Consider the following 22,971-nt stretch of genomic DNA (forward strand, 5'->3'; position numbering starts at 1 on the left):
AATTGCCACCCGATAAATTGTTATTATTTATCAGTCCAGCAGCCAACTCGCGACACAAATGACAAGAACAGTTATCACAGCACCTCATCACGATTGTGAAACATCACTGGTCACAAAAATAATGACGATTGTAACAAAATTAATCCAAGAATGTAACAAAAACTAACCACGATTATAACAGTCTTAGGATTGTTAGAAAATTGATAATCACGACTGTAACCAAGATAATCGACGATTGTAAAAAAATAAATCACGCGTGTAACAAAAAAATGACAGATTATAACAGAAATAGTCCATGATAGAAACAAAAATGACTCTCGGTTGTAACAAAGATAATCCACGATCTTATAAAATTAGTTCACTAACATAACAACTAAAACAAAAATAATATAATCCACTTTTTGAGCACAAGTTAATAAGCGAACATAGATCTTGGAAATATGTTTTTAAATTCATGTTAAAACTTCACGATTGTTGGAGCATTCATGGCTGAACTATAGTAATTAAAAAATATCGAGATAATTCTTGTTCGGAGCAAGAGCGGCAACACTTTGTCAGATTTGATGAAACTTTAAAAAGATTGAAATATCGCTCGCAGTGTATTGAGTCGCAGAAAACACTTGTTCAAAAAGCTTTTCTAAATGAGTAAACTTTGAGAAAGCTATATGCACCCTGGGATATGATAGACTGAAATGCAGCCAAGAGCTACTCATACCGCTGCTTTCTTGACGTGGGAAGAAAAAAACAATCGCTAATAATTAGCAAAACTCTTCAGCAGCGCTTCCCTTCTCTCACCTTTGTTCCACATGACATGATATCTAAACATCTGTAACGGAGGAGGCAACCAACACACCCCTCACTTCCTCCTCCTCCTCCTCCTCCACCTTATCCTTCCGAAGAACTTCATTTTCTATCCGGACATACCGGACAAGGAAGCATTCCTTTATGTATACATTATAATATTCGGTGTACAATGGAATTACTCTCACACGTTCACAAGTCATCTGAATAAATATTGTAGACCTAAAGAATTTTATGTAGCAGATGTAGTTTAGACAGAATAGATGGATTTGTCGACAAGGGGGGTAGATGTACAGAATTCATTTATTTATTCCATGCTCACAATTGGATAGAAATTGGAAGCAACAGATCTGTTTGCGGAGTTCAGATTTATACTCTTCATTCGTTAAGTTCCAACTTGACAAATTTAAATGTTGTAGCAACTCATCGATAAAATTGAATGGAAGCAAGCAACTATTGTAATAATGATTTTGTACTATGTAATATGATTGATGAATTATCAATCATATTCATTGCTATGTATTTGATTTCTTTGTATTTAGTTTCTCTTGAAATCCTCATTTTACATTGCTTTAAAACGTTACTGTTCTTTTATATTGTTTTCACTGTACAATTTTATTGATATTCAATTTGAGAAAATTTAGAATAAATTCGATTGTGTCTTTTCTAGTAATAATGTAATAAGTAGTATCAATCATGATATGAATAGATGGGAGTAGGGAGCAGCAAATAATTATTCATAGAACGATTGTAAGTTTGGTTTAGATCAAGATTTCAATACAGTTTTATTATCATTTCAAGCAGGGTAAAATCTATTACTGTTTGTTGGAAACTTTAAGTTTATTATAATTCATAAAATATTTATGTAATATTCATTTATCCTGACGGAGGGAGATTGATTTTCCGTACGATTATAAAATTTATTTCAAGACTAATTCAAAGCCATGTTATTGAAAAAACGGAACTCAATTTCAAGCTTAAACTCCTAGTATGCTGTAGAATTATTCCAAGGATGAATATTATAAAAATAAACGTCTTCGTATCTTACATTTTATTATACTATTGTTCTATCATTATTTCAATAACATAAATATAGCAATATCAACTACACTATAACCAATGTAGTTCATAATCTTCTCTTTATTGTACCATTCATCCCTTGAATAATGTTTTAAACAATCAACCAGCACTCGAAAATTCAAGAAATGACTAGAATTTTCATGCGGTATCAGTCCTAATGATCTCTAGCATTCTACAGGAAACACTTACACACATGGGTTTCAATTCATGAATTCATGATTCATTAGCAGAAAGTGATAATCGGGCAGCAGAGAATCCCAATTTTCGAGAGGTGAAAGTGATGCGTGCCTTTCGGTTCCCAGCAGCATACAACGGACAATGCATGAGAAAAATGACATATAAAGCTCGGGCATAAACAATTCTCTCACCACTTTCTTTAGCCTCATAACAACATACTGTGTCTTCAAAACGCCGCACTTTTATAACACTGATCCCAGTTTTATAAACTAGCAGAAGACCCGTGCTCCGCAAGGGTCTATTTTAAAAATTGACAAACTGAAAACATGACGTACCTAATGAAATTTTGAAGAATTGAAAATAGGCCAAAAACCATCAAAATCAATTTATTTAATTAAAGATTTGTATCAGTTATTTTATTGTATTCAGTTATGTTCAGTTATGTTATTGTATTCAGTTAATTTTAATCAGTTAATTAAAAATCAATGTGCAACATTTCAAGTTAATCAGTCCAGTAGTTCAGACGTGATGATGCGTCAAACATAATTTTCCTACCCCGTCCCGTGTGGGTGAAAATACAGGATGGATAAAAATATCTGAATGGATGGAAAAATGGAAAATTGAATGCCCTACAACAAATGGGGAAAACTCTTTAGTTCAAGCAGTGAATATTCGATCAAATATTCAAATCATATCAAACCCGTATTTCTAATAGTATTTTTCCGTCTCAATTCAAAAACACAATTACTTTGTTTATTCATGAATTGAGAATTGAACATAAAAAATACGAAAATCTGACGAGTCCAAGTGTCAAAAAACAGTTCTGAATAATTATTATAACTTGGAATTTATAAAGTCTATATTAAAAAAAGAATATTAACATACATTATAGTATGAATATGATTAGGCCCATCCATTCTTGCTTGATTTGGGTCATATTTATTAAAAATACGACAAATTTAGTTGGCCCTTTTTCAAGTTCAAAATTCTTTATATATTATGATAAAAACGTTTTCCAAAATACTGAATCCTCTTTGTTACCTTCTCGGTTTCGGCCGCAGTCTCATGATATTATCTATATAAAAGTACAGTAGAACTCCAATTATCCGATTTAAATGGTACCGAACCCCACTCGGTTAATCAAATATAGGGATAAGTGGAGTTTCACAAAAAACGGGAAATTTAGAACAAATACCGTAAATAAATATATACTATGAAATTATTTACTTCAATTATAGCCAATTTGAAATACTTTACTGTATAAATTATACTAGCCTAGAAAAGTGTTATGCTTTTTGAACATATATGAAATTCGCGGAAATTCCATATAGAGTTCAGATATTTGGATTTCTACTGTATACTGTATACTGTATACTGTATACTGTCTACTGTATATTGTATACTGTACACTGAAAATTTTTAGTGGGGCCACTGGAATAGCTCTGTATTTCCTGAATAATTTTATTGTTCAAAAAGTATTCAAGAATTCAAGTATCAAACAAAAGAGTAAAGAGTAAAGTTCATGAAACTCTTTACAGAATGAAACCTTTGTTTGAGATATTGTTTGGACTGACCTCCTCGGTTTGGGGCGCAGAATCTCATGACTGGCCTCGATGGGACTGCGGTAGTGGTCGGTGGCGTCTCTGAACTCCGGCACAGGATGCGTCAACATCTGTTGGATCGGGGGGCTTGTTGCCATCTCCCTCTCTCTCACATTATCACACCCTCCTTTTCATCTGAAAAATATCCCAAAAATATCATCAGAAGGTCGATATATATACGGTAACAGGTAATACTATCACAAAGTCTATGCGACTAAAATTCACAGACGAAAACGTAACTACAGTAGTTGAAACTCTCAATATCTAGTGAGATTCATTTTAAACTGTTCTGTTAGCATTTGTTGAATGGAAAGAATTTCCTGAATAATGTCTTTATTTTCTAATTTTCTTTCTAATTTCTTTAAAATTCAAAAAATATCATCAATAAAATGTTATTTTCACCCGCTCGCACAGCCTTTTAAATTGGTTTAATTTGGCACTATTGACAGAATTGACATTTTAAACTGTCAGCATTGATTGAATGGGTTGTATTGATCTCATTTATTAGTAGTGCTGACAGTTTGAAGTGATTCTCACTATAATAGTTCGTCATGAGATTTTCGAATATTTCATTTTTCATTTATTAATTATTGGGTTAGACATGAAATTCGACAACCATCACTGTGATACTGTATCAATTATTTCAGATTTCAGGGAACATGCTCGATGTTCCTGATGAGTAAAGCCGTAGCCGATGAGTAAAGCCTTTACCGATGAGTAAAGCCGTAGCTGAGTAAATGTAAATGTAAAGCGGTCATGTTTAAATTTGGCATCGAAACAATATATTGTGCTAACGTATTTTATTAGATATATTTGATAGATGAAGTGAGCTATTGAGAAGAATTATCAATAAATATTCAAGTCAAAAATAGTCAGCAGTACAATTAGAAATACTAGAAACGTTTCCGGGGAAAATACCACTTTGTTCGTAATTTTGGGTAAATTCCTACTCACACACACTCGATAGGGTTTGTATCAAACTTAACCTTCTTTCGAGAACTTTCTTCTGAGACGTTATCTAAACGAAGTGGCTAGACGTCCGCCAAGACGTACGCCGATTTAGGTGTCCGTCAACTACCTATAAGATACTATTCTGACGCCAGATCCGTGTTTCTTGCATCAAAAAGCATAAGATTGTAAAGTTTAAATGGAATATTGCGAAGTGTCGAAGAGAAAACGTTGATATCTCCGAAACGGTTTAGAATTTTGCAATTCTGACGCCAGATCCATGTTTGCTGCATCAGAAAGCATAAGATTGCAAAGTTTAAAATGAAATATTGCAATTCTAATCAATTGATGGACACCAATATCGGTGTAGGCCTACGTCTTGACGGACGTGTAGCCTCTGTCTTATTTAAAAAGTCCAGCTTGACGAGGTACTATTTTCAAACAAATCACAAATGTTTCAAAAAGTTCCTTATCAAATTAACTACTTTCGAATGCCAATTTCAAAGTTTTTCATCCTGTTACTACTGCCATCTGCGTGAAAAAAGAGATAGGAAAGGCTTTTAGTGGCCCAGTACCTACTGCCATCTGCCGTCAGCATCAACTGTCGACCAATCAGGAAAGAGCGGCCGAAGCTTAGAGGAGTGGTCAAATATGGATTTTGTCGTGATTGGTCTGTCATTCTCATTCGTTTTTTCTGTCCCACTATCGCATTCTACAACTTCGAGTCTATAGTGAGGTCTATAGTGTAGAATTATATTTCTACACTGTCAAAAACATAATTGTCATCGTTGTGGACCTGGAAAAGGATAGTACCACCGGCTTTGTCGAATGATAGACAAGGATAGCAACACCAAAGTTGAACAAATACTGTCATTATAACGTGGACCTCACTATAGTGTTAATTGAGAATATATCATTAATTATTTTCGAAGATGAAAATGTGTTCAAACTCCAAGTGATTTATGTACATAGCCTACAATACAATATAATATGATCATGAAGAAATAATTTTTTTCTTACAGTTAAAATATACATCTATTCCGTTCGAAATGTGTGATTTCATTGAATATTTCTTCATTTTCGTAATTATGATAAACTGAAATCTTTGACAATTTTCAATCTACTTAAATGAAGAAACCTCATCGAATCTAAATTACTTCACTACTACTTGGTCATTACCGAACTGATTCTAGTTTTTGGTTTATGTTATCATTGTCATCTCAAGTAATGTGTTCCTAGATAAGAACTGGAATATTTCCGGTATTTTTTCAGGTTTTTTATCTCACATAACCTATCTATTTCTTGATAAGAATTGAAATATTCTTCGAATTATTATACTTTTCCCCTTATTTCACAGCATTGTTTACATAATAGATCACTAATTAAAACAGGGTCCAATGCTTTTAATATTAATATTGCATTTATATTACAACCAAAGACGTAAAATGAACAGGGGGATTTCAACAGAAAACCGAGTGAGATTATATTTTCCAGAAAATAGAAGATATCTGAATTGAATTGGAATTTTCAATGAGAAATTTCTGATCGATAAAAGAGTTCACTGATGAAGATAAGATTAAGACGATGAGAGTTCTAGTGGAAAAAAAGTTTTGAACGTAATATTTCTGATCGAATTAAGTGTTTACTGAGTTGAATAGAGAACTAAAGGAGATCGGGGTTCTAATCTGAACAAGAATACTAAAGAAAATGTCATTTTTGGATGAGATAAGAGATAACTTTCTGTGTTGTTGTGGAGGTGATGTTATGGTAAATAAACATATTAAATGAAAACGACTTTATATTGTCAAAAAGACTGGTTTATTCAAACAATTTGAGATAAGAGATGAGGGAGAACTTATAAAAAGGTGAGAGAGAACTTATAAGAGAGATAATACTACTTGATAATGTCAAAACCACTGGTTTATTCAAACAATTTGAGATGAGAGATAAAAGGGATAAACAAGAGAGATAAGAGACTGATTTAGATAGAGTATAAAACAGTTCAGAGATGAATGAGAGAACTAAACGGCATAAGAATTCTGGACAAGATAAAGAGGTCTGAAAGGAATGAAAGACAGAGAAACGAAGTAATGGAACCCTGGAAGGTGCTTGCTTGCCTACTTGCTGACTGGTTACGTTACATCAGCAGAGCAGCCGCAGAGCAGGGCCGTAACACGGGAGTACAGCATACCACTCTACCTATTGGATATACAGTATTATACCTATAGATATCAAGAGATGTATGGTGCAGAGGACTTGGCCAACGTGTCACTGGAATGCTGCCTAGTGCGATTCACTCTGAACAGTCAGTATTGGTTCAATGGGGAAACATTGATGTTGTTTACCAGGAATAATGACAGTTTGAATGAATGCCGCTTTCGTATAATTCACTATAAACTGTCAGCATTGGATGAATGGGGGAATATTAGTGTTGTTTACCAGGAATGCTGACAGCAGTTTGAAGGAATACCGCCTTCTTCGTGTGATTCACTTGAACACTGTCAGCATTGGATGAATGGGAAGCTTTGACACTGTTTACAAGAAATGCTGACAGTTTTTAGTGAATTTCACTATAGATTTAATTAATGGAGGCTGCGAAAGGACCGCTATGGATATGAGAGAGGTAGGAAACAGTTGGAAGTATAGCATGATGCATGGGATCTAAAATGAAATTCACGTTATAATGTCAGTGGAAATGATAGGGCGGCATTGATTGCCAATCTCCTTTTTCACAACTAATAGTTGTGATCCATGTCATCCCGGTATAATAGTTTGATATAACAATTATTATTGATTCTTGTTAATTTTATCTCAAGTATAATAGATACAGAGTGTTTCAGAAGTAGTGTCGAATATTTTAGGGTATTATTCCTGGATTATAGGAGACTACAAATAACGTATTTGAAGTGTCCAAAACTCAGCGGTTATCCTTATAGCTGCCATTTTGTTTTTTTCACTTAGGAATTTTTATCTCTAGAACGAAATGTTTTATTAATCTGAAATTTGGCATAAATATTCATATTATGAAGACTCAACTTTAAGAAATGGAATGAAAAATTTTCGATGTACAAAATTACAAAATGGCGGCCATTTTGAATTTTTGATGGTAAATTTCACGAAAACCGTTCCCTTTACAGAAAATTTACAAAAAACAAAAAAGTTAGCAATTTTATCAAGATTTTATCAGATAAAAATTTTCTGAAGTGAAAAAACAAAATGGCAGCTATAAGGATAACCGCTGAGTTTTGGACACTTCAAATACGACATTATTTGTAGTCTCCTATCATCCAGGAACAATACCCTAAAATGTTCGACACTACTTATGAAACATCCTGTATATCTTTCTATGATTTAATAATACAATTTAATAATTAAGATTAAACACTCTGGTAATTTATTATATTTCTTCATAGCCTACAAACGATTTGGCAATGATGTGGGGCTAGAAGAGGATCTAGTAATCTGTTATGTCTAATGTCAGACAAGGAAAGTAAACTAATTTTTATCAGTTGATGACTTTATAACGGGTATCTTACTATAGACAAAACAAGGATTGAGACAACAGTCAAGACAACAATCATAAGGCTGTGAGGGGTTTATGTCGAACGAACAAAAGGCAACTTGAAAGTGGCATGAGGCAAGGCAAAATTATCAAGACGATGAATAGGTAAGATGTGGGAGCTGCGTAGGGTCCATTTGAGTGAGAGGCACGTCGAGATTGAAATAAGGCAAGATGAAAGGCAATGCAAGTGTTGATTTGAGATGTATCGCAGAGAAGGATGTACTTCTACTTAGTGGATGTATCAAGTTGGGGACAAGTCCACAAAGATCGAGAGGCAAGTTGAAATTGAAAAAAGACAAGATGATCGAAACAATGTATGAGGTTTGTCCACAAAGTTCGAAAGAGACTCCCAAAAACGACAGATAATCAATATTATTGAAAATGCTCTCAGATATTACACGAATCTTAATAAATACCGAGCCTAACAATATAGGTGACAAGAGGCAAGAGACAAATTGATGAGGAAGCAACCATGAGGCACGAAATAATAGCTAAGGAAGAAGAGATAACGAACAAGGAGGAATGTGAAGAAAAAAGAGGTGTTAGCTGATGTGCGCTCAGATTGGATGAACTAGAGAGAAACCAAAAATTTAATATAAGTGACGAAAAAAGTAGATGGAGAAGGAAGATATGCTGATGAGGAGTAGGCTAGTATAGTAGTATAGGAGGAGATATAACGAGAGAAGGAGGAGTGAAATACGGAGATTAAAAGAATAAAGGAGAAAAAGAATAAGCACTTGTGAGAGAACAGAAGATGACAGATACTTGTGATTGTGAGTAGTATTGTTTAAAAGTGAATGAGAAATACAGTATAGAAGGAAAAGGAAGAAAAGGGTTACGGATACAGAGGAGGACGATAAAGGCACAAGAAGGGAAGTATAGGGGGAGTAGAATGAGAGGTGGAGGAGGAAAATCAAGTAAATACAAATGAGATCAAAAGAAAGGGTGAATACTATAAAGGAAATAGCCATAAAACTATTGTATTGTTTGCTCTATCCAATAAAAACAATGGATTCTAGAGGAGAAAGGAAGTACGACAGATGAATGATAAGAGGATGAAGGAACAGAATACTTGTTCTGAAATCATAAACGCCATTGTATTACAAAAATAAGTAAATTTTGAAATGGTAGTGTCGATTATGATGTTAATTATTGTGTAGTCTGCTGATTTACTCTCAATTATTTTTGAAGTAATATTTTGAGAAGTATGATATTCTGAGAAGAATAATATCAAGATGATGAAGTAGGAATTGTATTAAGGAGGAAAGGAAGAAGAGTGATAAGGCAAGTTAAATAAGGCTGATAATAACAAGAAGGAGAGAAGGAAAATGAGCCGGGAGAGAAAGAATGTTTTTTGAGGACAGACGAAATGAGGAAGATGTTGGATGAAAAGAATACGAAGTAAAAAATTAAGATGAACAAGAAGGAGAGAATGAAGTTGTGGAGGGAGAGAAAGGCTACTAAGGATAGGGGGCAAGCGGAAGAAGTTGGTCAAGAAGAAAGGACTAGAGAACAATACGAAGAAAACGATTAAGATGAAAAAATGAATGAACAAATAAAACGTAGCTATTGGAACAGATGAGGTACAAGAAGAATACGATCAAGAAAAACGGTGCCAAGAAAGAGGGAGAAAAGAAGAGATGAACAAGAGAAAATTTAGGACGAATACAATAATTGATGAGAGAAGGAAGAGGAAGAAAAGGGTTACGGATACAGAGGAGGACGAGATAAAGGCATAAGAAGGAAAAAAGGAATGCAGAAGATGAGAAGGAAGAGAAGAAAAAGAAGGAGGAGAAGAATAAGAAGAAAACGAGGTAGGATGCTGGAGCTAGGTGGCTGTATCACCAAGAATGCCCCTTTGGTATCTGGTTAGGTATGTTGAGATATGTGGGCCATCACAGCTGTGTCTATATACTGTACATACATATATGTGCGCATACACGTATGGTTATCACAGCAACACGTACACACACACACAGAAGCCGGTCCAGTTCAACACACGAACAAGGACTCAGTCCACAAGAATTCACCCTTACCCTTTCTTTCACCCATCCCCCCCCCCGTTTCACTCTGCCCCACCCGGATCCCACTAATTCAAATTAGTGTCTGAAAGAATTTTAATTTGAAATTTATTTTGACGCCACTCGGAACGAAATACGGTAGCCAGCTTCCACACTGAGCATCATTCTGCTATCAGCTACTGTTTTCAGCTGGTAGGCTGCTGCTATAGACCCACTCTACTACTCTTCTCTTAGCTGCTATTTACCTGCAGAGATTCTCAGGAGATCTACTCTCTCTCTCTCTCTCTCTCTTCTCTCTCTCTCTCTCTTCATCTCTACACTCATTCCTTTATCTACTATACAATCTTGAGTTGTGTGGCAGAGAGGACCTAGAGTCCTAACTCCGCCCTTAATAAAGGCAATAATTATTCAATTGAATTCTCTCTCATTTACTCTCTATCTCACACTCTCTCTCTCCTCTCCCTTTGGTTCATAATTTATAACATTCATTGATGAGTTTGCTACAGTATATTGTAAGTTAGATGCGATGCAGTATTATGAATTAATGAACTGTATAGACCTAAGCCAGCAAATATTGTAATCTACATGAAAAAATACAATCTAATCTGTCTTTCTCTCTCTTTCTCTCTCTCTCTCTCTCTCTCTGAATATCTTTCTTATTTCTTATAAGGAATATTTTTCACTATGTATCATTATATCGTATTTAATTAATTTATAAGTGTTATATTTTGTTTATTATTATTATTATTATTATTATTATTATTATATTATTATTATTATTATTATTATTATCATTATTATTATTATTATTATTATTATTATTATTATTATTATTATTATTATTATTATTATTATTATTATTAGTGTTCGCCATAGGTTTTGTCAGACCTGGCAATGTTACTCTCTCTTATTCTCTCAGTGGGGTGGTGTGGTAGAGAGGACCTGGAGTCCTAACTCCGCCCTACTAAAGGCATATAATCAGTCAATCAAACACACACACTCCCCCGCTCCCTCTCTTTTTATCTCTACACTCATTCCTTTATCTACTACAAACTCTCTTGGTTGCTTTCTATTAGTCACTGTTTGTCTCTACATAAAACTCATTTTTTTCAGTTGAAAATGTACGCTTGACGCCCGAAAGTACTCCAGTCAGTAAGCGCACAAAAATGTTTGTTTAATTGACTGCTCGTCGTTGTTTGATACAACAGAATAGTGTCTTTTTTTTGCTTACTCTTTTACTTTATTGAATCCTATCATTTTTACTTTCCTTGCCCTATTACCATAGGTAAGGAAAGTATTGCTTTCCGAAAAAAATTAAGGTACCCCAATTTGTAAATTTCTATACGTTTCGAGGTCCCCTAAGTCCAAAAAAGTGTTTTTTGGGTATTGGTCTGTATGTGTGTGTGTGTGTGTGTGTGTGTGTGTGTATGAGTGTATGTGCGTCTGTGTACACGATATCTCATCTCCCAATTAACGGAATGACTTGAAATTTGGAATTTAAGGTCCTTTCCCTATAAGGATCCGACACAAACAATTTCGATCAAATGCAATTCAAGATAGCGGCTAAAATGGCAAAAATGTTGTCAAAAACAGGGTTTTTCGCGATTTTCTCGAAAATGGCTCCAATGATTTTGATCAAATTTATACCTAAAATAGTCATTGTTAAGCTTTATCAACTGCCACAAGTCCCATATCTGTAGAAATTTCAGGAGCTCCGCCCCATCTAGGTAAAGTTTGATTTTAGATTTTCAATTATCAGGCTTCAGATACAATTTAAACAAAAAATTCCAAATGGAAAAGATTGAGCATGAAAATCTCTTCAATTAATGTTCAGTAACATTTTCACCTAAATTTTAAAATAAGCTCGAAATTCGAGAAAATGTTATTATTTCAATTGCAAACTGTTGGCAACTGTTGATTCTATTAAATCATTCACTATGAAGAGTTAGCAGACCTCGAGTGTCTCCAGCGTTATAGTCCTGTCCTTGGATCTTTGCATAGTAGACTTGAGATGCGCGGGAACACTAGCGTCAGGTGATGAATTTTCATAACGGCAAGGAAAGTTGTGTGAGTGCGCCACACCAGATTTTTAAAATATTGTTTCAATCATAACTCTTCTATGTTTGCACTTGGCAGTACTGTAATTGAATAAAAAAGACTTGAAATTGTAACAACTAATACTTATTGAAACATTTAGAGACAACTAGTCTCGGTTTTTACACCAGTATCAATCTCTAGCAACTCTAACTCTATACTAGTACAGTTTAATAGAGATTGACCTGTTCTTAAATCGCTTTTAAACCGATATCTCCAGTCATTTTTATTCAATATAGCAGTAGCCTAAATCTAGCACAACATCACTTACACAATAACACAGAAAGTTTTGGGAGTAATAAGCTTCATTATTATTAGGCTATTACTATAAATGGACTTTTATGTTTCAAACTTATCCTATCATACACATTTTTACACATTGTAATCTAACACAAACTTCTCTTTTCACAGACAAGAACTCTTTCTTCTCTGTGAATCTTATCAATTTGTATCTCAACCTTAAATCTTTGAGATTGAATCTTCGGTTTGTGTTCAGTAGAATTTTTAGAGCAATTAAGTAGATTAAAAATGTTTCATTCTTAAAAATGTTACATAGTTTGTAAAATTCGTTGGATTAGCTGTATTGTAAGCTATTGTATATATAAGTGTGTAAGCCAGTATATATTGTAATCTACATAAATAAAGTACTCAATCAATCTCTCTCTCTCTTTCTTTCTTAGCTCACATGGTCTCACTCACTCACCCACTCGGCCCATCTTACTTATTCCTTTCACTTACCCATTTTCTCAATCTCACTCGCTCTAATTACTCTTTCTTTCTCTCCCTCACTGCCACTTAGTTCCCTCGTTTCTCTCTATTTTATAAAATCAAATCTCTCTCTCTCTCTCTCTCTCTCTATTGTAAAAGAAATGAATAAAGAACTCTAATCTAATCTCTCTGTCTCTTCCTCACTCTTAGTTCCCTCTATTTTAAATATCAAATCTCTCTCTATCACTCTTTCTGAAACAGCAGCAGTGGGCCGCACTCTTGCTCCCATTATCAAGTTGGCTCGTCAGTAAACAAGTTGTGTGTGTGCGCGCGTAATGAATTAAAACTAGCGCATGCGCAGGCAACTAGGCTACAGGATGGCGCTTCGCTCCGAAATTATGTGGCTAATCGCTAGATATCCAAGTTCAGAAAAAATCGTTACCTAAAGAACTTCTACACTGCTCAAAACTACTCTTATACTAGATTAAAACCCAAAGCTACTCGAATATACTAATCACTTTCAGCAGAGATTTTCAACTATAGTGAGGTCCACGTTATAATAGCAGTGGAGAAAGATAGGAGAACACCGTTGCCGATTCACTGTCATCTAAAGAGGATAGCTGATTCCGGTATATCTGTGTTAATTATCAACTAATCATTCTTGTTTACAATAATCAATTATATGTTATTCATAAAAAAATATAATATTTTTCAATGATTAAATAATAAGTTTTCATAATTGAGATTAAATATTTTATTAATCAATTATATTTCTACATTGTTGAAAAACGTTGCAGAACTAGGAAAGGATAGCGCTATCTGCTTTGTTGAATGATAGACAAGGATGACAATGCTGCCATTATAACGTGAACCTCATATAGTCTGCTCAAAACTCAAAACTACTCATCCAACTCAAGACTATTTGACTAATTAACATTAGGCAACGATTTCAATTGAATTATTTTCTTGAAACTACTTGATTAATTCAATTTGAGCAGCAACTTTGAATAAGGAAATCACTCAAGACTATTTTTATTCGACCTGAACTCAAAACTATTCGTCCAATTCTCTCAGAGCAACAATATTTCAACCAGGATTTTTCTCAAAACTACTTATTTTCGACTAAACTCTACGCTACTCGACTAACTGAGCAGCGATTTTCAACTATAGGCCTATGTCTGCTCCAAACTACGTAAACTCAATCAAAACTCAAAATTGTATCACTAATTCACATTGAGTACCGGTATTGAACTAGGAGTTTTGGGAATACACAGTGATTTTGAAAGATATAGATGATCAATAGTGAAAAAAGCTAGGATTTTGGGGACTACTTCAAGTTCAAGTAGTAATTTTCATCTGAGATTTTCAGTTCAGTCTCAGAAAAAAACTGAGAAATAGACTGGAATATAAGTTAAGATTTAAAGGTCATGCATCGAAGAGAAAAAGTCTAGCTCCCCGACCAATCACACCTTTGGTTACAAAAAAAGATAAAATTAAGCCCTGCTGATCAGGTTTTTGCCTCCCAGTTTTCCAATTAATTTCTGCACTATAAGCACTGAACAGAACAAGAATACAATATACAATTAATATGGGAGTTTTCACACATTGGTGGTCTGTAAATGTATGAGAGCTCCCAATGAGTATCAATAGTCTGCTTTCTGCTCAGCAGATCAGAAAAATAATACTACTGATTCTTGTAGAAGATAGTAATCACAGACATTTGCAGTCTTCCAGTGTGTGAAAACTTCCATATGAAGCAATGTTATTCAGAAGAACGGAAATTCATTGGAAAATTGGGATCAAGTGAGAAGGTACAAGGTAATATCAGCAGGTCATGAGGTCTGAATCAACAGAAAACAATCCTTAGGCCCAGTTGCACAAAAGCCTGTTGAATTTTTATCATAATTAAATTCCAAGAGAACCAATCAGAGAAGGATTTTTGAAAAGAAGCTTCTCTGATTGGTTCTCGTGTCATTTAAACAGGATTAAAAGTTAAAGACCTTCGTGCAACCGGGTGTAAGTATTTTTTCTATGATTGGATATTTGGATTGGTGTGAGGGTCGAGTTCAATTTTTAATAGCTCGAATGTATGTGTAAGTTACTGTCTCCACCTGTAGTTTTTTTTATACGATGTAGCCAATGGGTAAGTTTTGAATCAAATTATGAAAAAGGATACTTTATTGGTAAATGTAATTTATTTGACATGAAATTGATTATTTAATCAAAGAAAATGAAAACCAATATCAGATCAAATGTAATGGGATGAATTGAGTAACAGCTGTGGAAAAATGGAGTAAAATAGAGATTTGGCAACCCTGTTCCCCTATCTTTTTTTTACTGCTATTATAACGTGGACACACTATAGACCACGGATCATCTTCAAAAACCTTTATCAATTTTAATTTGGGTAACATTTTTAAGATTCTTTCAAATTCTAAATAAGTAACGCGGCTTACTTTTTCCTAAACCTTTAAGGTTGCATTTTTTAGTCTTTGACTATAAATAAATAAGCAAACAAGCAAAAACAAAGTTTCTATGAAACTATCAAATCATCTTTCAAACGTCTTTAATCAACAATAATTGTTAATATTATTATTGATGATAAAGCAGAATGTGTTTAACATTCTGGTTTTATTTATCATAAACTAATACAAAATACTAATTTTTATTTAGACATTTTAAAGTTTATGAGATGACATTTATAATTAAGTTGATATTTTTTAAATTCTCCAAAAGAAATATATTCTATATTAGAACCGGCTAAGTTAATTTTGAGAACTGAACTATTATAACAACATTTAATTTGTGTAGGCCTATATTGAGTAAATCTTAAAAAATAAAAACAACAATAGTTTTATCTTTAGAAAGTCAAAGACCTGAAGAGGTTAACAACATAGGTTTATTCCATGGAATGAGCAGGTGGATTCCAAGAAGTTTGCCGTCTGCTCATAGCCTAGAGGTGCACATTCCAAGAGCTCAAGCTGTTTATAAATATTGGGAGATCTACCTACATGTTTCATAACCTTATTCTGGTAAAAAACGTGACGAGCATTTCAAAAAACTAATTAAAATCATTATTTTTTTATAAAAATGGTAATGAAATTACGCAGACTTTTATGTTTGTAAATTTTATAACTTGAAAGCACCCAATCTCTGTCTCTCTCACACACTGAACTTTGAGACATCGATACGTACTTCAAGGACCCATGGATTGTCTTTTAGAGAACTTTTAGATTGCATAAAAACTATCGGCTTACAATATAGTTCAATATTCTAAGACTTGAGACAAGTCTCAACTTGTATTAAAACTAATTAAAGTTTATAACCAAATAACTTACCTTGAAAATGAGTGTCAGACATTAATTCCATTGCTTTCAAAACTTTGTTAACAACTTCTTCAACTAACAATTAACACACTTTATCGACCCACAGACAAACACATTGTATTAGATATTTTCTAAAAGAATTCTTCAACTTTTGAAACCAAACTAATGCAACTTAAGCACTAAAAATACACAAACATAGAAAAGTTAAAAACTTTGTGGCTAACCATCCTGCTCAAAAAGCAAGTTTTGTTTTATTTTGAATGTTTTGGAGTACAGTTCGCATATCTGACGCTTGGTAGCGCTAGCTAGCGGACAAGATTTTAAAAAAGCGGCTACGTGAGGTATTTTGACGTCAACCCAGTTACAATCCATTATTTACCCATATGTAGGCTAAGTTGTATCCTACATGTACATGACAATCCAATAATATTATATCACACAAAAAGTAGCCATAATAATATTGATGTAATTTATCCAAAGCTACTTTCTTAAAAAAATATATCTATATAGCAGTAGCAGATATAACATACCTATGCGGTATGATGTCACATTTTTTTATTCTACCACTCAGAGGTAATTCTCAAAGTCCTCTATTGAGGTTTATCTAATACAATATAAGTAAAAGCATATTGTCCTTTACAAAAGTCTCAAATTAAAGCTGAGTAGAGTATTCAAAATTGAAAAAAATTCACTTGAGTGAAAAAGGCTACCTTTGCATAATTTATAAACAATTCTATTATTTAAAATAAAGGATAATTGAACAATTAAACACTTACAAATAAATACTGAATAATAATTGAATAAAACACTTGAAAAATAATTTAAACCTTTTCACCTCATGAATATTATAACGGTTCAGTAGGCTACATCGAAACACCAGGGAAGAGTAGTAAAGGAAGAAAAATTACTCGAGCCATTAGAAAAAATAAAATTATTTCCATTATTGTGAACAACCATTGTAATTTACTTTGTATTCAGTCATATTGTAATAAGTTGTAACCAATTATTCGGCTGAAAGTAATTAAACACCACATTATTAAACAGTTGAAATCTATTTTCAAGTGACATGGAGCATTATTTATTATTTTTGTAACATTAACTGTTTCTTCCATGTCAACTGTACTTATTGTAATGTTTTGTACATTTTCTTCTTTAATTATTGCTATAATGCGACAAGGTGCTGCTACTCCTTCTGAAAGTTTCATTGGCATTATGATCAAACTGAATCCGCGGGCTGGCAGGTCAACATTGTTCAGGTTGACATTTTCCAAATTAAAGATATTTGCTCGTGATAGAACTTTGTGAACTTTGTAATCATCATTTGGTCCGTAATCGACTGAAGCTGTATCCACACCAACTCCAACAATGTTCTCATTATTTGCTATCCATTCTGCTGCTTCTGTAAAATGATTAAAAAGCAGCTCTATTATTAATATTTATTATCATTGGTATATCGTCACTAGATTTTTCCAAAACATGAGATGAGTAATAACAACGGAATTGAAAACTCTGCAAAAGTAAAGTCTGCACGCATAGAGAATGTCCTTTCATAATATTTGTTCAATGATTTAGAATGATGGAGGTGATTGGAAAGATTAAAAGAATATAATATTCAAAATCATAATTATTATTGAAGAGTATTTTATTAAATCGTAAATACCTATCCTTATTAATATCTATTGATAAGAATATTTGTTTCCATTATAAATAGAATCCAAGCTTTTATTATGAACTGATATACGAATGCGGTAGCCTATATTGATCGAAATAATAGCTTGAAGTAGTAAAAAGTCTTGAAATAATTTTTATTTATTGGGGGATGATCAAGTAACATTCATAATAGTTGTAAAATAATTATATTTCCGTCCTACTTTACTGTTTGTTTGATTGTTTATATTTCTTCTATAGTTGCTGTCTTGCTGTTTGAAGAAGTTTCAGAATTTATGTACGAATATAAAATGAGCTGATATGGTATCTTTAAAATGTTATTTCATTTTTAGAAAAATTGGGACACGCAACAATAATCGATAATCACTTATCAGTCATTTTCTTGAAGAGAAGATATTTCTCCGTGTTTTTTTTTGCAATAGCAATGATCATGGTCAAGGACAAGGAATGCAATATATGGGTTCATGTTTTTGAAATCATATTCATTTTTCACATCACAAAAGCCCGTTGCACAAAATTATGTTTATTTTTTCTGAGATTAAATGCTAATATTAAAGACATCTTCTGGTTCTCGTGGCATTTAACTGTCATTCAATCACCATTAAAATTCAACAGACATTTGGCCAGAATATAATATTTTACTACCTACTTGGAAATTTTTATTCCATGATTTTGATTCTACCCTTCCTGGAATTTCTATAATATAGTTTGTGAATTATTAATATTGTTCAAAGGCTCTCCATCTTTTGGGATGATATAGTATAATTTTATCACTGTATTGAAAACCCATTATTATTTTCATGGATATTCTTTATTCCATATATAGCATGTTGCATGTGGATATTATAATTATTTTATTCAAAGTTTTGAACATTTTTTCAAATTCAATATATGCATACAGAAGATATTACCTTTAGATATTTTCGGGAAATGGCATTGGTATCTTGAATAGCCAAAGTACAAAGTCTTGTTTGTCCATTTGGATGCCCATCCAAAGTTGATGAGTATGACAGTTGTAGTGGTTATATTTCCATGCATCTGTTCCCACTCTTCCAAATGATAACTTTGCAAAGTGAACTCTGCATTGTCCTGCACTTCTGATCTCACATCAACTAGAATTCCTGGAGAGAAAAACAAGACTTTGATTAATAGTTGAAGAAGACGGTTAAAATTATAGTGTTTATTGCCAAAAATGGGGTTTTGGGTTGGGTTGGGGAGGGGGTTGTCATGTTATCATTGAACGCATCGCTTAGTCCATTAGTTCTATTCTATCAGTAAGATTAAATCAATTTCATGTAACACACACATATTTTTGAAAATATTTTTCAATAATACATCACAATATTGTCAACTCTACTATTCGGTAATTAATTAGGTACCCCATCACGCAAACGAAATGTCAGATTCATATGGGTACGGTATCATTCTACCTCAATTCATTAATATTCATGACTAGCAGGTACCGGTAACCCGTACTCCGCAAGGGTCTAATTTAAAATTTGTCAAACTGAGATCTTGACCTACTGAAATCTTGAACACTTTAAAATAGGCATATAACCATCCTCGGTAAATCAAGAATCTATATGCAAAATTTCAAGTTTATCAGTCCAGTAGTTCAGATGTTATGATGCGTCATTCGTGTATTTCCTATCCCTTACTTGTATAAGCCAAATCTTTCAATTATTATATTTAAGATAAAATGAGTACACAGATGTACACTCACTTCCTCACTCATTGTCGGTTGGTACAGTCAAACCACACAAATAAAAAACCTTGTAAAATGGAGAGTTGATTGTAGAGTCATAAAAATAGTAGAAAACTAATTACTAAATGGCAATGCGTTCATAATTATAACTATAAAATATTTAGCAAAACTCTTTAAGGGTAATATGCTTAACTGCAGCTTAACTGTAAAAAAGGGTTTATTCTGTCTATGTTCTAACTTGAACTTCCGTCTTACTGTGCCACTCTGTATACAAGATGTAGGGTAAAATTATTTCCTCCTTAAGCCTAAATTTACAGTGAGAAAACTATAAAAATTATTCTTATTTACCTTCGACCAACAGATTTTGCAACGGAATATCAGCCACATTCCACCCCATCTTGTTGAAATGAAAAGGGGAGTCCAAGTGGGTTCCAGCGTGCTCCGAAATGGAAAAATCATTGGACGCGTAGAACGGTGTTTGAGGCATAGAAGATCCTGCTGATGAATTCTTATTTGTAACCGTGAACGGCGACTTCCCGACCCAAAATATTGTGTTTTCATTGAAAGCATGTCCGATGTCAATTTTTCTCGGGAAAGAAAATGCTGCTTCAATCAGAACAGCGTAAAATAAACAATGTGGAATCATTGCTGATTGAAATGTTGGAGATGCTACCATGTTGTGCTAGGATATTAGTTTTCAATGGAGTTCTGCTGTGCCGAAGATGGAATCGAGATCCCGAAACGAACCACTTTTTATCTGAATGAATGTGACATAAAATTTCTATGGAACACTGTTTGGAAATAACAATGATTATTTACAAGTTATTAGTGTCAAGAACTTGTTGTAGCTCTTTTATTTGATATTTTAAAAGTGTAATCCAGAGTTTGAACTTTGTATTCCATTGACTTTGGTTACTAAATGAAATGGATGATTTTTTTTCATATGGAACTTCCACTTTATTCTATCAACATTCTTCTAGGTGTACCTAGATTGTCTTTTAAAAGCAGTTGTATTTTTCAAATTGTTAAATTGTAAACGAAAAGGGCACTTACACTGATTACCGTTAATCACTTTCAAATTCAGTTTGTTAAAAGTTGAAATGGAGTCGATTTTTGCTCAGCTACTGAATATAGACAACCATCACTTTTAATTATTGTGAGTTTGTAGTTTAGAAGAATTCACTAATTGAACTAAAATATTGTTCTCCAACAGAAGCGTACTTGAATTGAATATTTTATTATTACTATGGAATCCATTGATTATTTGATGCTCAATTAATTGACAATCATAGTTACTCTACTCTAGAAGTACGGTATTAAACTCAATAGTCACCATTGGATACATTATGCAGTAGGTAGGTAACTGAATCAACTGAAAATTAACACCAACTTGAAACACCTTACTTCACCAATGATACGGTATGTCACATAAGTTTCACCTGTAGCCTAACGTATCAACTTAAAACACCCATGAAAGTAGCCACGTTTCACTGCATTGGACACTTTTTGAATAGCTATAAAAACTTCCACTCGATATCAACTTGAAACACTTGAAATAAAAAATTGTTTTGGTAAAGTTAAAATATTTCATTTGAAAATATGAATCACAATAAATTATTGACAAAATGCTATGTTCAATATCCAATTTATGCCGTAAATATGTTTCTATTGTAGTCAAGAATCAATAAAACTGATAGGTAATGCATTTGACAGTAAAATTTCCGAGACCTGTATACAGATGCAGAGTGCAGCGGAATAAAAACAATGGGGCTAGTGGCGTGCAGTGTATACACTTCAACTACAGCCGATTAGATGTTGATGTCTTTGAAGGAACGATCCAGCTTAATCTATGAAGGGTGTAATTGGTTTGTCCACTACTTCCTCATGTATCGTCATCCTCATCCTTACACTGCTTCCACCTCTCACTCTCTCTTTCTCTCTCTCTCCTCCCTCACCCTCTCTCACTCTCTCTCTCTCTCTCTCTCTCTCTCTCTCTCTCGACTATAAGATTCACTTTGAACTGTCATAATTGATTGAATGGAAAGTGTTGAGGTTGTTTATGCTGACAGCTTCAGTTTGAAGTGGATCTAACTGAATTGCCGGCCTACTTGAATAAGTCGAGTTGTCGTCTATCATAACTTACAAACTACTCATGTCCTGTACTGCCGCACACGTATGCCAATTATCCAATTTATCGCTTTTCGTGTACGGAAAGTACGCTGCATTTAAATTCATTCGCTGTAAAATTAGTTTTGCTGAAGATCATGTAACAACTCATATCAGTAATGGAAAATATCATGCACCTCAGTTTTATTTATTTTCTCAAACTAAACTACAGTAACTGAAAAATATGTACTGGCGTAATACAGTTTATATTATTATATACCGTAAATAAAAGCAAAATGGCACTCACTCACTGACTGCCTGACTGACTCACTCACTCACTCACAGAACTAAAAATCTACCGGACCAAAAACGTTCAAATGTGGTAGGTATGTTTAGTTGGCCCTTTAGAGGCGCACTAAGAACGGATTTGGAGAAATTTCCAAAGATACGCCCAAAATCTGCGTTTTCCAGCGTTTTTCAGCTTTTTCTCAGCTTTATCGAGAACAAATGAACAGAAAATGTTCAAATTTAGTACAGAAGCTCAGCTAGGGTGTAATAACTTTCTGATGGAATAAAGCATGCTCAAATGAAAAATGAAAGCGAGCGAAGCGAGCCCGCTGATCTCATTTTTGGACGATCCAGTCAGGGGTCCAGGGGGCGGATATGGCGAGCGAAGCGAGCCTGACGGCTAGTATATAATGTATGTAATCTATGCCAATTGAATTATTGAAGTTTTATCCAAGAAATAATGAAAATTATGTATGGATTTCTAATTATTGGTGATGAGTCCTTTACGGGAAGGTTTCATACGACCTTGCCTGAATTTAAGCCAGTAATAATGGGCATTATGTTTTACTTCAGCCAGGACTGAAAAAGTATGAAAAGTGTCTATCCTTCGCTGAAAATGTATATAAATTATGCTTACATTAAACAATAGAGTGTGTATATTATAACCAAAACCCAATAATTATTATTATATAAGTACTCTACATTGGTTCAGTATAATAGGCCTGTATGTATAATATTATAAATAAAATGATTGTTGGAGTGGTAAGTCAACCTATATATTTTTTCATTATAACATTACGTTTTATTTTCTACTCATTTTTCCATATCAGTAGTTATAATTCATAATTAGTAGTAGGCTACTAATAATACATCTTTACAATAGTAA

The 22,971-nt window shown here is 33.5% G+C and overlaps 2 protein-coding genes across 2 annotated transcripts in view; both read right to left on the reverse strand.

The window, feature by feature from the left end:
- The window catches only part of LOC111043785 (ankyrin repeat and BTB/POZ domain-containing protein 2), a 57,959-nt gene extending 41,231 nt beyond the window's left edge, over positions 1 to 16,728 (reverse strand). Inside the window, exons 1-2 of the mRNA XM_039423391.1 lie at positions 16,331 to 16,728; positions 3,633 to 3,794 (exon numbers count right to left, since the gene is read on the reverse strand). Coding sequence (XP_039279325.1) covers positions 3,633 to 3,757 — 125 coding nt within the window. The 5' untranslated portion in view covers positions 3,758 to 3,794; positions 16,331 to 16,728. The remainder of the gene's footprint in view (positions 1 to 3,632; positions 3,795 to 16,330) is intronic.
- Positions 16,729 to 17,138: 410 nt separating this feature from the next.
- Positions 17,139 to 21,522, reverse strand: LOC111043782 (kynurenine formamidase). The gene is made up of 3 exons (XM_022328828.2): positions 20,040 to 21,522; positions 18,898 to 19,107; positions 17,139 to 17,717 (listed from the first exon to the last, which is right to left on the reverse strand). The coding sequence occupies exons 1-3, from the start codon at positions 20,365 to 20,367 to the stop codon at positions 17,293 to 17,295; spliced, it is 963 nt and encodes a 320-aa protein (XP_022184520.2). The 5' UTR covers positions 20,368 to 21,522; the 3' UTR covers positions 17,139 to 17,292.
- Between the last annotated feature and the right edge of the window lie 1,449 nt (positions 21,523 to 22,971).

The sequence above is a fragment of the Nilaparvata lugens genome, chromosome 3 (assembly GCF_014356525.2).
Source record: "Nilaparvata lugens isolate BPH chromosome 3, ASM1435652v1, whole genome shotgun sequence".
NCBI classification, from domain to species: Eukaryota; Metazoa; Arthropoda; class Insecta; order Hemiptera; family Delphacidae; genus Nilaparvata; species Nilaparvata lugens.